The 20,618-nt window shown below is 38.0% G+C and overlaps 1 protein-coding gene across 1 annotated transcript in view; it reads right to left on the bottom strand.

Annotated features, from left to right (window-relative positions):
- LOC127045644 (desmoglein-1-gamma-like) overlaps positions 1-19,090 on the bottom strand; it is a 34,768-nt gene extending 15,678 nt beyond the window's left edge. The window contains exons 1-9 of the mRNA XM_050941939.1: positions 19,043-19,090; positions 9,661-9,696; positions 9,102-9,230; positions 8,172-8,327; positions 7,844-7,991; positions 5,547-5,710; positions 5,145-5,279; positions 3,208-3,393; positions 1,026-1,297 (exon numbers count right to left, since the gene is read on the bottom strand). Of these exons, the coding sequence (XP_050797896.1) occupies positions 1,026-1,297; positions 3,208-3,393; positions 5,145-5,279; positions 5,547-5,710; positions 7,844-7,991; positions 8,172-8,327; positions 9,102-9,230; positions 9,661-9,696; positions 19,043-19,090 (1,274 nt within the window). The remainder of the gene's footprint in view (positions 1-1,025; positions 1,298-3,207; positions 3,394-5,144; positions 5,280-5,546; positions 5,711-7,843; positions 7,992-8,171; positions 8,328-9,101; positions 9,231-9,660; positions 9,697-19,042) is intronic.
- Between the last annotated feature and the right edge of the window lie 1,528 nt (positions 19,091-20,618).

The raw sequence follows: 20,618 nt of genomic DNA, 5'->3' as shown, positions 1-20,618 counted from the left end.
ATCAACAGTACATTATGTGGGGAAAAGTCTTTTCCTTTTGTAGTTTAAAGTAGTAGAATTCTGTGCTGCAGAGATAAAAATCCAAGGTTCACCTGCTGATGATACTTGAGGGGACTTGGGCAGTTTCAGTTGCACATACAATAATTTGTTTTTATATTTTTCTAAAAAGGAAATGACAAAAAAGCCTCTTTTTAAAAAGAGAGTTATTTAGATTGCAAAATCAAACACTCAAAAGTTAGGAGATGCCAGATTCATGGTTACCTGTGCAAACTTATTTTGACCCCTTTGTGCATATGTGTTATGATACAGTTTTTAAAGACATGATCTCATACAGTTTTTTTCCCATAAGACTCCAGCCTCCTTCAGTGACTAGACTGAATGCACAAGGAACTAGAATTAAGGATTCCTAGGTGACCATAACACTGACATTTTCTAACTTTTGAGTGCTTGACTTCACAGAATGTATGTTCTTTTAATGTAGTTTTTTAATGAAATATATTATAAATCCTCAAAGGACAAATAATCAGATCAGACCAGATAATCTCATGTGACTAAAACTGATTTAGCACCATTTTTTTTCCTAGCAGCTAATATTCATTAGGACCAGCCAGCTAAACATTGGCTGGGCAAGGTCCCATACTCATGAAACTATTTGAATCGTCTTTGGCAATACATGGATGTGATGAATACAAAACTGTCCCTTTGGAATATACATTGCTGTGTAATATCTTTTAGAAATGAAGAGACAATATTGTTGCTGACTTTCCTATGTGCTTTGTTTAAAATGTATCTGTTACCTGTTATGATGAAACATTTTCAAATTATTTAAATGGTTATTTATTGCTTTATTTAGTTTTTGAAATCTTTCTCGTTTTGAAATGTGCATTCGCCCCAGGCTCTGATTCTGTTCCATGGTCTGGAATAGAGGATTCCTTCCACTCCCTGGGTACTCAGGTGCTCACATCATTATTCAGGCTGGATGCTGGGGAGAGGATGTTACTCACAGAGAGTAAAGACAGTCTTACCTGACATTTGATGCAGTTTTTCCAGTTTCCTCATCAGTGGCTGTATATACTCCAACCATGTAATTAGACATGGCAGCTATTGATAAGGTTCTTGGCAGAAAAAAGCTCATTGAAGATGGACTAAAGCATGGTGGTTCTATCTCATTTTTCACTTTTATTGTTAGCGGTGTTCCTATAACTTGATACTGAGTAGCAACTGAATGGTGGAATGAAGCTTTGTTTCTAACACCAAAACTCAGTGGATAACTTTGCATGTATTCATAATTCAGCGGCTAAAAATGTTAGAAACAAAGAAACAGGAACTTAGTCAAATCCATAAACTCTCAGTTGATTCATTAATTTTAGATGAATGAAAACACACCCACCCCTCTGTTCCCAGTCGATTCTGTCTTACTGCTGTTAGAAAGGGATGTCCTTTGACTGGACAGCAGGGAACGAGAGAAGTCCAAAACACATGCATGACAGGGATGGGGGTTGCCCCTGCTTTTGGTTCTCTGCAAAGCTGGTTGGGGCCAGCTGATTCACTGCTGCAGGGCCTCTTTTGTCTATTGAAGCAAGCCTAGGATTTTTGAAAGCCACCTACTCTTCAGCTGGGAAGGTATTCTGAGAGTCAGGGCTGTCTGGGGGAGATCTGCGAAAGGGACTACAGCTAGGAAGCCATTAAAGTTAAAGCTGAGCAAGATCCCAGGACCAGATGCTTGTCCCACTGAACTCAAACTACACCAGAACGCAGCCCAGAGTAAATCTTAGGAACCCAACAGGGGAGACACAATCCCAGCTGCAGCACTCCAAAGATGTCAACAGGAGAAGCCAGGCTGCTTGCCTCATTGCTGCCAGCTTGCTCCAGCTCCATGACAGTAGAACCCTTACACTGTGAAGGAGAGAGTTGGCGTGTACCTATTCTGTAAAGCTCTTACATTTTATGAGATTGAGGGGTTCTGATCCAGCAGACTTGGCAGGGGCAGGAACCCCTCTTCAAGTCTCTTTCTGCAGCTGATATTTTTTTCTTTAGCCTCCTTGCTCTTCTAGTTTCTTCTATCCTACTCCTCCAAGCGTCTGGTGGGTCTTTTGTGTGCCACAAAAGAGAGATTTATGTGGCTGCTTTACAAAAGAGGAGGATTATGTGACTATTTGCATAGTCACATAATCACATCGTACACGGGGCTTTGCTCAGAAAACTATTATTCTATGTATCACTCTAAATTTAGTTTTCTAATTCTAAAAACAAATTAAAATATTTATGCTCTTATGGATATATCATATGCTTTAAGACAAAGCACATATAACTATTAATGGGGGAATCTAAAGAAAAAAATCCATATTCAAAATATTATGCTTAAACAAACTTACATTAAGCTGAAAATAGCCAAGAAATATAAAGTTAAAATTGACATCCCCTTTTTAGCTCTTTGTTTTTACCACAATGGCAGGAAGGAACGTTAGCCTTAACTTTTATTTTCTTTGCTCTTGCCAATGTGTACTGCTATATGAATAATATATAGTAGCTATGTAAACCACAGCTCTGGTAAGGAACATGAATAAGGGCATCAAAAGCAAACTGTAAAGACAAGGAGTACACAGTCATTGGCACTATAGGGAGACTCCTGATGAGAGGCTCTCCCATGGAGGCATACCATGCGCATCCCTTGTGTGAGATGGTGGGAATGGGAAGCAAGCTTTGAAACAAAGGGTTCCCACCACATGCAAAAGCTATATAAGGTAGGGGAGTGACATCATCTTGGTTCTTCATTGACTCCTCACCCAGGAAGACTCCTGGAAACACCTGAGGAACGAAGACTGAACTGGAGGCAGTGCTGGACCCAGGCTAAAGAGATCTTTAGCTGGTGAATGGAATACCTGGGAATTCCAAGCTGTAAGCAAGTGCAGCTTGCCCCTTAAGAATCTGCAGCCTGCTTGTATTATCACTTAGGGTGATGATACAAGCCAAGAAATTTAAAGTCAGTCAGTCAGTGTGAGATGGTTATGGGGCCATAGCCCCTTCTCCAGCTAGGAGAAAGAAAGTATCCAGCTCTACTCTCAGCATAAGATTCTCTTGCAATTTATACACAGGGAGTGCATGATTTGGGATTCCCTTGCATTTTATATACATCAGAAGCTGGCCCTTAATGATATGGAAATGTCATTTTAAAATCTTTGAATTATAATACTTAGACATCCTTACCTTAATAACCCTCAGAATACCCTCATTAGTTGCTGGATCTGTTATGAATTCAAAGTTGTTGTCTTCATTGCCAGATAAAAAGTAAAATTCTGCCAACCAATTGTCCGAAAACTCTTCATCAGCATCCAGAACTTGTATCCGTAGCAGTTCTGAACTGAGTGAATTTTCCACAATAGTTGCTGAATACTAGAATGACAGATGCACACTCTGTTAACAAGCACTGAAAAGATATTTTGTAATGAAGAAGCACTACAGAGAGGCATATGTTGGTTTTACATTTCTGAAATATGTTATCTTCACAATCAATACTAGTTGTGAAAATATCATGTGCCCCACATAGGGTGTATTTCTGATTGCTGATTCAAATGTGTGTATTGCCTCAGATGTCTGTGAAATCATCCTGGATGAAGTCAATGGGTGTTTTCCATGAATTAGGACTGAAAAAATCCTGCACATGGACTACATAATTTGTCCTCCACTTCATATGCATGAACACCCTCCTAGCTGGTTTCATGAGATGCAAAAGGAACCTGTGCATTTGCCATCAGAATTGTGTGTGTAAACCAGAGGTGCTGACTTTTGTTTTTGCTAGTGGATGCTTTTGAAGAGGTGTGTGTGTTTGGGGGGACACTCTGAAAGTTGGGGGGTGCTATTTTCAGCATATTTATACACTTCTTTCATATTCTAGTTATTGAATGTGTCTACCATTGGTATCTTTACTATTTTAATAACGATTCAACTGTTATGAACTACATAATTACATTACCATGACTTACCGTATATTAAGATCATGGCAATCACCTACAAGCTGTCTTCACTAACAGTTTAAAGATGTTATGTCTTACTATAGCTTTCTGGATGAAACTGTCAGCAATCTTAATTACATCTTGGTTCCCTGGTATTATTTTGATACATGTTAAGGACAGCTACATTATTCTGTTGTGTCTGATCCATCGATGACTGTAGATAATTTTTAAGTCTTCTGAAGTAGGAGAATGAGCATTCCACAGTTCAGGATTATACAAGCAGTGTGAGAAGGATTCTTATGAATTTGCAGTACTCTGGAAACAGTGCTTCCAGAGTACTGCAAATGACTCCAAGATCTCTTTCTTGATGGGTAACAGGTAATTTAGGCAACATCGTTTTGTATGTATAGTTGGGATTATATTTTGCCATGTGCATTACTTTGCACCTATCATTGAATTTCATCTGCCATTTTGTTGCCAAGTCACCCAGTTTTGTGAGATCCCTTTGTAATGCTTTGCAGTCTGCTTTGGACTTAACTATCTTCAATAATTTTGTATCATCTGCAAACTTTGCCACATCACTGTTTACCTCTTTTTGCAGATCATTTATGAATACGTGGAACAGCACTGATCCCAGACCAGTAAAAGCCCCTGGGAGGTGGGAGGGCTGTAACTTCTATTTACTTCTCTCCATTCTGAAAATGGACCATTTATTCCTACCCTTTGTTTCCTATGTTTTAACTGGAGTGCCTGGGAATGCTTTCATCTAATGATCCTTACTTTAATTTAATTTAATTTAATGACCAGCCTTTTGTTATCTTAATCACCCTGCCTCTGTTTATAAACAAACTCCCTGCCCCAAGGGCAGAAGTTGTTAGCAGCACAGAACTCATCACATTCCACACTCAAGCTCTGACTCCTGGGTGCTGAGCAGCTACTCCTTTTTAACTCTGGGTGCTTGACCCCGGAGCACCCGTGAAGTCAGTGCCTATGCTGTAGACCATTGGCCAGGTTGTGGAATGCTTACCTATGTTGGTGAGCATTTGTTCACGTGAATAGTACCTTTGTGATAGGACTATTCATAGGAGAAAGTTCTCCTGAGAATGAGTAAGGGCTCCACTGGTTATCTCTGTGATGTTAGGCATAGAAATGTTAGTGATATTATTTTTGATGGGGAAAAAAAAAACTTACTGAACTCTGTGAAAGAGTTGGGAAATTATCGTTGACATCAAGAACTTTAATATTACAATTACAAAGGGAAGAGATTCCATCTGCAGCTCCATCGCGGTCTGAGGCTCTCACAACAAGAGAGTAGCTGCTATGTTGCTAAATTAGAAAGAAAAATGAACACATTATTTACAAGTTAAAACATAATGAATAGTAATTTCTTGCTGCTCTTTTCAAATACACCAATTTGTTATAGATACAAATATTTGCAATAATACAGTAAAAAACCCATAATGTATGTATGTATTTTAAAAAATAAAGCCTTTTCAATCTTTTATTTCACTTTTGTAACATTAAATACATTACTCTCTCTCCCCTCCTCTCTCACACACACATTCTTTCAGACTGAATATTAACATATTTTACCTCTCTGTCAAGATAATTTGCTATGTGAACTTCTCCAGTATGTTTATTTAGAATAAACATTGATGCACCAGCAGGTTCCTGACTCTCTATCTTGTAGGCAATTTTGGAATTCAAGTGATTTGGTTCATCTGCATCCATGGCAATTATTTTCATCACCAGAGTATCTAGGAATTAAGACAATATCACTTAAATCGGCAATAAGAGCCCTATTTTGTTAATTTAAACTAGTCAGCAAGACAAGCAGTCATCAAAACACAAGAATTATATTACCTATAAGGAACTATGTTTAATTTCATTTACTAAGAAAATAATAGAAAGTACTTAATTTAGTAAAAGAGTGGCTGTACTTATTCCAAGTGAAATCTATAGGTTTGTGATCATGAACATCATTTACACTCCATGGAAGTGGTTATCAAGATGTGATAAGCAGGGGTTTGGAAACCGATATAATCAGTGAATTTTTAAAAAGGTAAAATCAGGATTGTAACTATTTATGATTTTTCCCACATTAAGTGATTTTTATTTAAAGATGAAGATATATGTTGGCAACTCTAGTATTTTGAAATGCCAGCAAATAACCTCACAATAAATTAAGTATTGTGTTTGTTAAAGATGATATACTGCACATATAATCACACTACATTTTTAAAATTGTATTCTGATCTCACATATATATGTAGGCTGAAGAAACATCTATTTAAGTTTAGAATAACATAGTAACAACAAATTAAAAGTTTGTTTTAATGAAATCATGAAAATCAGACTTCATGCTGAGTTTTTTTGGAGAACGTCTTCATATTCAGTAGTTTATGTTGATGCTTTCCTGGAATTTTGTATATTATTTTTACTTTGCAGTATTAAGTACACCAAAACATGCTTCCATATTTGAATCTATCAAATGAGTTAATTTTATTCATAAGGCTTTAAACTGGACAGCTATATTATAAGTTTCCATGGGATAAAATTTTGCCTTTAGTCTCAATGGTTAAAGTAGATGAACTTTGAAATTCTATGACCTGGGTTAAGCAGGAAGTCAGACTAAATAATCACAATGGTTCATTCGAGCCTTTAAAAATATGAATACATGACAATAAGTAGGGGAAATTCACTAATTTTGTGGCTGTATGTTATCATGGATGTTGATATCATATAGTTAAACAAATGGCATCGTTTTGTGCAAAGGAACAAGGCAGGAGGAAAAGAATTGGGCATTTGAAAGGAATTCATGTCCCTAAGCAGGCCTATACACATAGTGTGGAGCTGTGAAGGGAAACAACCACTTTGCCCTCAACCACCCTCTCCACCCACTTAAGGATTGCAAGGAGAGGAAAGGGAACTGACAGAGCCATTAGGTGTCCCCTAGTTTCCTGCTTGGTGCATGGTACAGATATGGCAATATGTCCCTTTTTCATAAGAGGGGAGAGAATGCTAGAAGAAGCAGACTCTCCTACTTTCATTTATTGACTTCCAGGGCTTGACTTCACTGCAAAATTGCCTTGTGTTAGAATATGACTTGTGAAGAGTTGAGCTAACTAAATGATGCTTCCCATAACATTGGGATCAATATAGACAAGGACAAGTTGTGGTCAACATTGTATCAGCTACTTATGGCTAAACCTGGTCATGGTAAGCAATTACTTCTTAAAAAATGCTTTCTTAAAAAAGCATTACAAATTAAGGGCACGTGAAGTAACATGCAGGATTAGGGACTAACAGAAACACGTTTTGGAATTCTTCTAATATAAAAGTTGGACTCTGCCAAATATAAGTGTCCTTAATTTAAAAAGTAGTAAGTGGTTTTCATCAGTTTGATTTTAAGTCACAGTATTGGCTATCACAAAGTCAGGGCTTTGAATCTTCAAATGTATAATTATGTGAGTAATCTTTATAATCCCATTCAGTTCGATGATCCTACTGATGTGTACAAAGATTATTCAATGAGTAAAGTCAGAAGGAATTCTCTTGTTAGTAAGCCCTGTACTTAGTAGAAAAGGTTAGCCGTATTAGGATGTTACTTTGCAGTTGCCAACGTCAACCACATTTTTAGTTATACAAACACATATTTTCAGGTCAAGACAAATGGGGAAAATTGTATTATTTATACATATATTTACCCTCACAAACAAGTAACCAAACTTAAAAAGAAAAAAAAAGAACCCATTTTCCTAAAAATTTCTAAATGTGAAAAGAATTTGTTTGAGAACATTATGAGCAGCTGAAAAGAAATGTCTTGCAGTCTCCACTATTGCTATGGCTACTGACAATTGCTGTAATATGTGCACAAAATTGTTACTTACTCTCCATAGAGCTCTCTTCAATAGATCCGACAAACACTGTTTGTGCAAAGATTGGCGGATTGTCATTTATGTCCAGAACTCTGACTCGAAGGTCAAGAGGCAGTTCTAAATCTCTACCAGTAAGTGCATGTTTAGCAAAGCAGCGAATCTGGATAAAGAGGGTTATAAATATATATAATTTAAAAGAAGAAGAAACAAACTCAAATTTTGAAAATAATTATTAATTGAAACTTCACTTCCCTCTCTGTCAGCATTCATCAAAAGAAGGTATGAAGTGAAAAAGAAAGGAGAATATACTGTGCTAATAAATGGATTGTACAACACTTACTACAAATTCTGGGGTCACCTCTCGATCAACTATTGATGTTATATTAATTTCTCCAGTTCTTGAATTAACAACAAAGATCCCATAAGGTGGCTGATCAATCCCTATTCCAGAGATGCTGTATATAACTGGTTGGTTTTCTTCGCAATCTGATCGAATCTACAACAATAAACAAAAGGAAAATATTATGTTTATCACAGTTTACTGAGAACACAAGTGATGGCTTCTCCACTCACAAAGCCTTACAGAATTCTCAGTTACTCTCCTCATAGGCCCCGCAGACTGCATTATGCCAGAATTCTCTTTAACATGGTGGGCTGGATGTAGCCACTTAGAGAGCTTTCCAGTGCTGCTCTTTCAGGATATGTCTACACTTCAATTAAACCCCCATGGCTGACCTGCATCAGATGACTCAGACTTGCGGGGCTTGGGCTGCAGGGCTACAAAAGTGCAGTGTAGACGTTTGGGCTTGGGCTGGAGCCTGGGCTTTGGGACCCTCCTGCTCTTCTGCCTCATTGCCTCCCTGCACACTAGTCAGACACTATCCCAATTCTTGCTCTCAGGGATTCCTCAAAGTGGATGGGGAAAGAGAGCACCATTATGAAATGATAGTGTAGCTGGCATCAGACAGAATGTATGCTGCCCTTCCCAAAAAATGAAGCAGCATTCATGCTTTACTTGTGCTCTAGGAGGCCTCCATACTGCCCCAAGAACACTCAGTACCACAGTCTAGTCCACAACTTTCTGATCTTATGTGGGTATGGTAATCTCAGTAGAATCTAGAGCGCCTTCCCTCTCCTATTCTACCTTTTTTCTTTTGGACATTCTAGGCAAAATTTATATTTCCAAGTCTCCACCAGTTAGCCCAGTTAGGTCTCTAGCTTTATCAGCTTTTCTTTGCAACATACTTTCTAATCAATAAATGACACTTACTCTGGCAATTGGATTCCTCCTTGAATTATCTTCTCCTTCCCTACAAGCTGCAGCAAATTTAATCCATTCCCGTTTTTGTCTTCTGAAGGTTTTCCATTGCGCCACACCATTTTCATTCCATTCTTTCACCTTAGGTAGAAAGAGTTCCAGGGTCACTATGACAAGCAGTCTGAATACAGTTGTAACGAATATAGACTGGTAGGATTTTAACAGTGTAAAGTATGGAAGACAGTGGATAGTAAACAGTATGAACATTAGTATAGACTAATGATCTGTTTATAAAACTTATAGTCCCAGAGCCTAAGCCTGCACATCCTTACTCTTGCAAGTTCTTGCTCATGTGAGTAGTCCGCTGGCTTCAATAAAATTAGGAGTTTGCAGGACTAGATCTCTTTCCTTAGCAAGTCAACATTTAAGTATTTTTTTCAGGTTTTATGGTCCAAAAATATCTTAGCTTACAAAAACCTTTCAATTTTTTCTTTCATTTTTAATGATAGTTACATTTTCATTGCTCAGAAAGTCTGCTCTTTAATAATAACTATTTTTATAAATATATTACCTCTACGTGAAATCCAATGCTGAAATCCAAGAGTACCTGCAAATACAGTAATACAGTTAGTCAAATACAAAGATTGGGTATCTTTCACTGACAAATCTAAGAAAAATGTACTGAGCCATATTAGGCACTCATTCTGTGTGTTCCACACAAGGAGTTCTGCGTGTGAAATAAGTAGATATATCCTGAAAAGAGATGTGCACAGATGACGAAATTTCTTTTGTCTATAAAAAGCCTGAATAATCTTAAGTGGGTAAAATGTGGGATTAAGAAAGCAAAACGCAGTCTCTACATGCCATTAGGGCACAGGGCAGCAGCAATGCCCATCCCTCATGTGCTACCCATGACACTTTGTGAGGAGGCTGCTGAATTGCTATCAATGCTTGGGCATTCCCCTGACACATGCCCTCTCTCCTGCCTGCTACCATCACTGCTTTCTGTGCCTTTTTTGTACAGCTTCAATGTGGAGCTTAAATGGTATGGAAGGCTTTATGTTAGTCCTCACATCAGTGTGACTTTTACCCAGATTTCTTTTCAAGTTTGGATTAAAGGAGCAATTTCACAATAGATAACTTATGAGCATGTGTTAAATGTTTTGTTCACAAATAGTAATATTTTCAGAATGTAAATACTCCAGTTAAGAACTGTGATGTAGCCAGAGAAGCTATTCAACCAATGGCCCAACACTGCCCCCATTTCAGTCAATGGGAGATTTGCCATTTATTTCAGCTGGAACAGGAACTTCAGTGGAGATATTTGGCTGGATAAGGTGAGCATAATTTTGTCCTAATGCTACAAAAAATGTTCTGGGCTTAGTTTTTTTGTTGAAAAAAATAATCAAAGGAACACAAAGCCAAGAGGAACAAAGAAATTAAATTGATCTGAAGAAGGAGTGCTAGTGCTGTCATTTCTTATCAGAGAACAACAAGAAAAAGCAAAGGACAGTTTATTCCATCCTTCAAGAGGAAACTCCTCAACAAAGTCTCTTTCTGTAAAAAAATTAAGAGTCGAGTATGGCTTATTTCCTGTATGGGAAATGAATCCCTTCAATAGATCATGGTGGTTTTTGCAGGGAACAGGAGGAGTTGCACAAGTTCTTCCTTTTCTTCCCTTAACTATGGAAGATGTTCTGATAAAATAGAAAGCAAAGGTCAAGAATTTCACTGATTTAAACCCTCTATAACATCATTGACATCTATGGGTAATATAGGGCGTAAATCATTATGGGACTTGCCTGATATGCTAAGCCTCCCTCCTCCTGATGCATCAATTTGCATTCCCCAGCCTTAAATCCACCACACATATAAAACATATAACACAACAACTAATATTTTCCATTTCTTTACATCTTTATTTCAGTCCTTCACCTAACTTAATCACTTACCAATGTTTACATATTAAAATAATTTGGGGTTTATATAACCTAAACAATGACTGTTCCATCAAATGTCAAATATATATCAAAATACTTTTTACACACTGTGTAGGTTAGACATAACATTTCTTCTAGAAATAGGACAATACCAGATTTTTAGTATCAGATTCTAAAATTAAAAAAAAGTTTTCAACATTGTAATAACTGACTTATAAATAGGCACGAATGGAACTGTCTAGTGACCTAGACTCTGTAAAATGGGCTGCTAAGAAATATGATAAATAAACTTTAGTTTACAATAAAAACAAGGAGCTGACCATCTTAATTTTCTCAATAATTTATCACGTTTTAGATGTTTGTCATAACAGGGGCAGTGTGAATTACAGTATTTGTAAAAAATGCAGGACTGAGTAAAGGCAACCCCTGTTCAAGTCCTGGCATTACTACTGTCTTGTATGACTTTGAACAAGTCACTTACGGTTCTATCTTGCCTGGGTCCACTTTAAGGTTGTGAGAAAGAAGTGCTGAACCATCATTTAAACCTCTTCTTTAAATGTGCATAAACAAAATTAAATAAAAATTATCTGGCCTGATCTGATTCTGTCAGAGTGGGTTTCTCAAAGAAAGGACTACAAAACAAGGTCCCAGATTCATTATAAGAGAGATTTATTGGTATAAAGGCTGCAATTGTTCTTACTAGATTCATTCTAAAGTTCATACCTAGGCCAATATACTGGCTTGGTTTAAGTATAGGGGGATATGCTCTGCGCCACTCTTCATATCATAGAATCACAGAATATCAGGATTGGAAGGGACCTCAGGAGGTCATCTAATCCAACCCCCTGCTCAAAGCAGGGCCAATCCCCAACTAAATCTTCCCAGCCAAGGTTTTGTCAATCCTGACCTTAAAAACCTCTAAGGAAGGAGATTCCACCACCTCCCTAGGTAACCCATTCCAGTGCTTCACCACCCTCCTAGTGAAAAAGTTTTTCCTAATATCCAACTATATGAGAAATTCTTACTTATATGGATGTTTCCATTGAAGTCAAAGAGATTAAGCTCTGGATGGAAAGCCCAGGGAAGGAAATGGAAAGATTCCCATGGAGTTTAGTGGGCTTTGGATCAAGCCCTAACTGAGTAAGAAAATATTCATGTGAGTAAAGATTGCAGGATCAGATCCAATGTGAAGTTGCTTTAAGATGACAAAAAGCTCAGGAGGAAAGAGCCATTTTTTAAAATAAAATTTGAAATACAAATTAACTATGCACTTAAATATAGTGTACAAGTGCAATTTATACAGTAAAATTATCAGTTCACAGTATCAGTTATGAATTTAGGCTCTGATTCTGCATATTTTTTCATGAAAAAGGACTTCTAATGTGAGTATTACAGGATCAGAGCCTGATTTCCATTTGGCATTGAAAAGGCCCACAAATATGAGTGGCTGAATGGAGTTGCTTCTCTTTTCTCACCGTTCTTGGCTATCTTTTATAGCCTTCTCTTCCCTGAAGCCCTGCTACCAAGCTCATTTCTCAGTGTACATATATATGTACTACTGTGCAGTAAGTCACCACAGTTTCATTTGCTTTGCATTTTAAACAAATGGATTTTATGCCAAGTGTTGTGGAAGATAAAAAATAGTAGTTGTCACAGAAGTTACTATGTAGCCCATGGTAACTTCAACTCAAGCATCCTTCCTGTAAACATTTTTCTCCAACGATTTACTGAATGAGTGTATTGTCAGAAGCTGGTCACTTTATTTATTTATTTTTTAAAATCACTCATCTCCAATGGCAATGAGGTTCACAAATGGCAGTTTTGTCCCCTGGACTCTAATTGGCCATATTGTGAACCATTTATGAATGTGGGGGGCCAGTTACAAAAGTAATAGGACTGCAAGTAATCCCACTGAAATCAGTGGGGTTGCCTGTGTGACCGCGTACCACTGAGTAAGGTTGTACAGTCTAGCCCCAATTTATTAGTACATGATGAGAATTGATTATGGGTCAGATTTTGCTACCTGAATTTAAGCTGAATAGCACCTTGAAATCAAAGAGACTACTCACAGAATAAGATACTATTCACTGTGAGGTGGTGGTGGGAGGGGGGGGGGCCAGAATCTAGACCTAAATAGGCTAGACAAGTATTTCTCATGAAAGGATAACTATAAATGTGGATTGGCTCTTTAAAAAGAAAGAGCTATGGGTCTGATGGGCTAGTAGCTTTAGCCTCGCTTTTAATCTAAAAATGTACACTAGGTGACAATTTAAACAGTCAGCTATGAAATGGGATTTGAGTTCAGGCATAATTATTACCCACTTAGAGAGAGAAGGAGAGGATACTCTACCCACAAAGGGCTGCAGTCTGCTTGACAGGCACAAGCCTGCTTCGATGGCAATGCAGAGTTGACCCAACTCAGGGAGAGTCTGAAGCAAATTACACCCACCACCAGGAAAAGGGCATGAGGAAAAACCCTGCCAAACATGGCACTGATTCAGCGCCTATTAGGAGTTGCTTCCTTTGGCAGAGCTCCTGTGCAGCCCCGTTTGGGAATTAAAATGGAACCCTAAGAGAAAGTGCTGGTAGCCTCACTGCTTCCCCTTCCTTAGGATGAAATCACCTCCCGCATGCAAGCAACCTTGTTGGCCCAGAAAGGTGTACAAGAGTTAGTGAATCTTGTCCAGTGTCTGTATTAATTGGTGTATATTATAAGACACAACACTGTAACTTATATTCCATATATTCACATACTCTAAGCTATTCATTGGAATTCCTTTCTTCAAAATGCATAATCACAGGGTTGTGTTAAGGATACAGTATTACCACTGCACAATAATTGTGCTACTAAAGAAATCTTAAGTACTAATTTTTAAGGTTATGAATCTTCATAAAATCTTTATTTTCAGCCTTGCCTGACCTGTAGATAACACAGCTGGCAAGTCATGACAGATACAAGTTTTACACTTGAGATTTTTCCTTTACTCTTGGGCCCCCAACTAGCTGGGAATATTCTGAACATGCAGCTTGGAACTGTTGGGGGGAAGAGAAGGATTTCACGCAACTAAACTCCATATTCACAGTTTGTGAATGGGAAGATTAGCTTCACCACTGTCCTCTAGTGGCTGCTCTACAGAAGAAAAAAAGCCCTGACACTACTTGTGGGTAATGGAGGATCTCCTACTTAGGAGATGTTTATTTTTTGAGTCAAGAGTCTTCATGCTACAAGTACACATTGAGCTGATGAATGTGAAGTCTGTATACAATATAATAATAATGATGCTCTCTTGTATAGCACTTTTCATCAGTAGATCTCAAAGTACTTCACAGTCTTTAGTATATTTATCCTCACAGGGTAAGGGAGGTAGGGAAGTGCTATTATTACCATTTTACAGATGGGGACCTCAGGCACAGAGAGGCTAAATGACTTACCCAAGGTCACACAGGAAGTCTGTGGTGATATCAATATTTGGTCTATTACACCAAACACCTACAGAGTTAAGTGCTGTAGTATCTATTCAGCCAGTGCTTTGTTATATGTTCAGCAACAGACACCTCTGAAAGGGTACAAGGTGTGGGGAATTTTGGAGCAGGTAGGAAGTTGATTAAAGGGAAAACTTGATAGCTTTGCTGGAAGGCTCAGGGGTTGAGCCTTGGTTCCCTTCAGAGTGCCATCAAGATTTTTGTCCTTTCACAGATCATGAGCCTGTGTGAGACTTCCTGCTGAAGGGAAGTCCATAGAAGAGCGAGTAGGCACTTGAGGGAAGTATTTGCTAGATTGGGGTGGGGGATGCGAGGCTGAAAAAAATATCTTTATTGGCACAATCTTAAACATGTTTATGTTTAGGCTGTCTCAAAGCTTTGCAATTCAATTGGATAATATGAAAAACCTGTGCCACTGGCAGTGGAGAAAAATCTGGAATAACACCATTAAAGTCACTGGAGCTACTCCAGATTTATACTGACGTAACTGGGAGCAGAATTTGGCCCTTAGCATTTATATAGTGCTTTGCATCTTCAAAGCAGTGTACAGACATTAACTAATCACTAGCTGACTGCCAAACAATATTATAATACGCAATTATGGAATCCTCCCTGCTCCACCTACTCACATCCAAATGACTGAACATGCCCATAACTCCTTTTTTGCCCTGTTTCCCAACATCATTCTTAAAGGGCTTGATTCTATTCTCTTTGAAGTCAAGGGGAGTATTTGTTGATCTCGTTGGGAGGAATATTGGGCACTCACACTCAATATATTAGTCATCCTTGTGCCACTGTGGTTATGTTTGTGTCAGCACTTTAGGTCATATACTACACTCCTTACTCAGCCAAAACTCTCACTGAGTAAAGACCTCTGAGAACAAACCCTTCCTTTCATGAATTTCTATTTCCAGAGTTCTGTAACTCAACCATAAAAAAAAAACCCAAACAAAACCAAACCACTGCATGCAAATACTGAGCTATAGGGTTGAAGCTTAGGACTGCACTTTCCCCCTACATATTTAATTAACCCACATAATATCATCTAAATCAAAACAGAAAAGCATATTTCTCATTGCCGTTAGCTTCCTCATTGTCCTGTAATTAACAAACAGTTTCATTTTTAAGCGAAAACTTTGTACGATGACTTTTCTGGTAGTTGTTGTTGATGATGTTAACTTTGGCCAGATGCTTTCCGTGATATATTGGAAACTGAAGGTGACACTTATACATGCTATGTTTTCCCAACCCTGGTCCCACTGACGTTAATGGAAGTTACACTCCCCACTGCAATGAGAGCAGAATGAGGCCCAAAACTTCATTCACTTTTAAACATGTGTATTCATGGAACTAAACACCTTAACAAGTTTGTCATCAGGATTTGTTCTCCTCTATCTGATAAATAATACAGGCCAAATCCCATAGAAATTCTGTGGGGTTCCATTTCTTAACTGACATTAACCATCCGAAAAATGAATGGAGAACTAACCCAAGTAAAGGATCTAAGGACAATTGTTTTTCAAACTTCAATTTTGTAAGTTAGGTACTTAAATCCATATTTAGGCTCCTAAATAAAATGTTCCAGATTTCCAGCGGTGCTTACAACCCACAGCTTCCATTCAACATCTCTGAAAATCAGTCCACTTTTATTTAGGAAACTAAATATAGATTTAAGTACTTAACATTAGACGCTTTGAAAACTTTGGCCTAAGTTCCTAAAGCCAAAGTCTTCCCTTAGATACATGTTGCAGCTTCCACTGGCGTCAGTGGGTGTTCTACAGGCATATCCAAGGGGAGAGTTTGGCCCCTGCAGCATATTGTAATTATCCAACCAAATTATGAGTGGACAACGAAACCCATATCTTTGCAATTAGAAGAGAAAGTGAAGAAAATATATGGAAAAAAAGTGGCCAAGCAAGACAGGTGGTGAATTTAAGATTGTTATAAACTGACCATCACATGGTATCTGGAAGGAGATGAGTCATATTGAATCAAACATACAATTTCCACAGAACATGCCTGGACAAGTACAACAAACAAAATCCAGTTCTACACCCTCTACTCATCTCATGCAAGTAATGCCTTTGAAGTCATAAGAGTAAGGGTTGCAGAATCAGCCCCATGAATGGGGAAATGTGTACTAAAAGTTTCATACTTGCAGAGCACAGTCTGTTTCTGGTAAAATAAGGTTTTCATTTCAGAACGCATTCAGAATACTACAGGGAGTATATTTCTATAGCATTTTTATTTAGCTTAATTTGTTAAAAATATGCTAAAAATATGCTAATCCACCATCAAATATACACTCACATAGGTGTCTTTCATTAAAAAAGGAAGAAAAGAGATGGAAAGCCTAACCTCTAAATCAATGTGAGTTTTGGGTGAGTTAGCAAACTTTGGCTCCTGGCCTGTTAGGGTAAGCCGCTAGTGGGTCTGGACGTTTTGTTTACCTGGAGCGTTCACAGGCATGGAGCCCCTCAGCTCCCAGTGTCCGCAGTTTGCCATTCCCAGCCAATGGGAGCTGCGGGAAGCGCCACTTCTCGCAGGTCCGTTGGCTGGGAACGGCAAACCACAGACACTGGGAGCTGAGGGGCTCCGTGCCTGTGAACGCTCCAGGTAAACAAAATGACAATGTATTATATATTCAATTCAATGAGTCAATGGAGTTTAAAATCATCAAATTTTGGTGTATACCCTTTATAAGCTGACCCCTGCTCTTTCATGTGTCACTTTTTAACCAAAAATATTTGACTTATGAACAAGTATATATGGTAATCTCTCTACTTCTATATGTACAAAAAAGCCTCTTTTTCTTAGCCATTTGGACGGAGACTGAATTAAAATAAGATCCCAGTAAATTCCAGCTATGAACATTTGACCAGTCCTTCTGTGACAAGAGAAAAACATATTCCAATGACTGTACTTGATATCTTTGCATAATGACCATCCATACAACTAACACATGCCAAAATGTGGTTAGTGTTTATATAAGCTTTCACTTCTCCTAATTGAAACTGAAATCCTGACTCAGTCACAAAACTATGGTAACATTTAGGTATTTTTTTTTTAAATTAAAGTTCTACAGTGTTGAAAGAGATTATTTTTCTACAGTAAAATGTGCACTCAAATGGACAGTAATTTATAGTACAGTACTAGTTTATGTTCACTGAAGTTCCAAACATGAAGAATACTTATTACCATGTGATTTAATAAACCTCATCTTACCTAATGCTGATAATGTTGAATAAAAGGCTAAAATTGTTATTATGACACACAGTATTCCAGACGTGGAAGAGACCTGTATGTTGCATTAAACAAGCAGAAACTAATCTGAATTATAACCTGGTCTGGTTTTTGCCAAGCCCTAAAATTATTTACTTGGCCGCTGCCCATGTCGATTAGTTCTACTTTACTGAATGCAAAGCTAAGAGCTAAGGTTTGCTTAATCTTTCCAAAATAAGCCCCAGTATTCTTTAATTCTATGTCAATAATCTGTTAGATATCGTTACTAGTATTATTTTAAAAAGTTAATATAGGTGTACACTTCATTGTATAGATTGTGTGAAACAAACTCCACAAAACAAACCATTGTACAGGGAATCTACTCTTGTTAGGTTTTAGGGCCTTATAAGTGTCCTTAATTCTAGAAAAGCAAGATAAACTATGAAAAACAGATCCCAAACCAATAAAACAGAATATGATGCCAGAACAGATTGTCACAGAATCCTCTGTGATCCTCTTTTATATCTCTCTGTTTTTAGTTAATTTCAGCTTCCTGATGCCTACATCTTACACAACTATTCTGCCTTACTACAAGCACCGCTTCCTTTTTTTGCAATAATATAAAACACAGTAAGAGAATAACACCTCCAATGTAAGGATTTCTTTATTCTCTACTTTTATACACTAATACTACTATGTTAATGTACCAAGTAGTGATGGTTCCTTGCAATATTAAATAATGGGCCAAATCCTGCAATTGTTACTCAGTCAAAACTTCCACTGAATTTAATGAAATGGGAGGTGGGGATGGTTGCCTGGATAGACTATAGGGTTTGATCTATTGTGAAGTAATCTTAGCCATCCTTTTTTAAAGAATGCTGGATTTCCTCCTCCTTGATACATTGCACAAAGGAAGACAAACGTACAACCAAATAATAAAAATAAAATAAAATAATAATAATAATAATAACAACAAAGAAAGAAAGCAGCTTGTTAAGAAGTATTTATTATAAATAAGTCACGCATTAATAATCAGAATGGTACAATGGGTACAGTTATACTCAAAAGAAATAATTCTGATAACATTAAAATTAAAGATGGGCTGTTTTTGCAGAAGCTTTTTAAAAGATTCAGTTGAAAACAAGCAATGGTTAGTTTCTAATGCACAATGTTTAAAATTGCCTTATTGATTAATATGAGTTTCAATGTAGTTAAAAGTAGAGGCAGCAGTAAATGTAATCATCTGTAGAAAAGGATTTTGACATACATTAAAAGAGCTTACAAATATTGTTTTAAAATTCTACTTACCATTAAAACGAATAGAACAGCAGTTGTTCTGAAGGGGAGCCAATCCATTGCATCTGATTACTCTTAGAAACAAGTCCAAGTGAGTTGTGGTTACCCTGCTGTTCCCTTTCCCCCCTCACTTTGATGTCTGTGTAAAAAGACTCTCACTAGATGTTCTTACACTCTAGCTCTGGAGGTGTTCTGCTTCCCTCTGAAGGAAGCACTGAAGATGGTGTATAACAGAGTCTGTTTCCCCACCCAAAAATCCTGGGTTGGTCTCAACTGAAACGCTTGACAACATCATTATTGCTCCCAGGTAAAAGCTTAGAGACACACCTTAATTCTTATTGCAACAAAACCCTTTGCTGGATACCAAAGAGCCCATTTTAAAGAGAGAAGACAAGCTTTACTGGGAAGATACCGAGTGCATTATAAATTACAGCAGGATAAATATTTAAAATGTTAACTGATCACTTCAAATGCAGTTAGAAGATTTCTCCTTACTGCCAGTAGATTAAAGGCATATAATTAAATTTAGGAATATTATTGTCAAGAGAATGAACTTTAACAACTGAGTAGTGCATCTGAAAATACATATCCATTTCCTATAGAAGAGTAAAACCAATATCTGTCTTCTGGGTCAGACGTAGCCCAGGCCTATCTACACAATATGTGCGATTAGGAAGAATAAACTAACTTGTCACAAGCAAGAGCACACAATATTTTGATAAAAAAGCTTTATTTATTGGGTTATAAAAACATCAGAAGTATCTAGGATAAGAAACCAAGCCCTTATGATCCTATTAACTGCTGTGCTTTGACACTATCTTTTTTCCTGCCATGGGCCAACTCCTCCTTGGTGCTACCAACTGGAAGCAGAGATGCTGCAGAGTACATCCTCTGAAACAGGAATCCTACTGGCCATGATTAGATCTCTCATGGCAGACCAAGGAGATCTGGTGTGGAACTCAGTTAGGGCCGGACTCTGAGTGGCCCTTGCACAAGTGTATAAGAGAAGAAGTCCTCAAGGAGCTTTCCTCTCTTTACACCCAATTTAGGATGGGCCAAAATTGCACTTGAGAATACAGAGAATGAAGAGATTTCACCCCCAGGTGCACAAGCCACCCCAAAATGGACAGGAAGAAGGTGGGGTAATAGCCCCAACTTATCCCCAAACCAGCCAGTTTTCTAAGGGAGGTGCAATGGGTGTGCCCCTGTGCACTTGGGGAATTCTGGGAGTACTCTGCCTCCCTGAGGCACAATGGGCCTGATTTGCAATGTGCTAAGAATCTCTTGAGATGAGTTCAATGGGAACTGAGAGTGCTCAGCACTCAGGAATTGCCCAGCACCAGTAGAAGTCACTCCCAGTGCCAGTGAATGCTCTTGCTTGTAGCCCATAGGGCTAGCTTGTCTTTATTATATTCACTGTCTTGCCTTCATTATAGTCTCTCTCTATTATATTCAGCAGTAATGCAAGGAACCTACAGGCCTGTACCCTATAAGACAGCAGTTAGCATCAGGCTTGAAGCCTGTGAACTCTGGCACAGATAAACAGCCCAAAAGAAACTTTCAAGTTTTGGGGAACTGAGAATAGAGG

The sequence above is a fragment of the Gopherus flavomarginatus genome, chromosome 2, assembly GCF_025201925.1.
Source record: "Gopherus flavomarginatus isolate rGopFla2 chromosome 2, rGopFla2.mat.asm, whole genome shotgun sequence".
In the NCBI taxonomy this organism is placed as follows: domain Eukaryota; kingdom Metazoa; phylum Chordata; order Testudines; family Testudinidae; genus Gopherus; species Gopherus flavomarginatus.
Note: the sequence above shows the minus strand (reverse complement) of the source record. Positions and strands in the feature narration are given on the sequence as shown.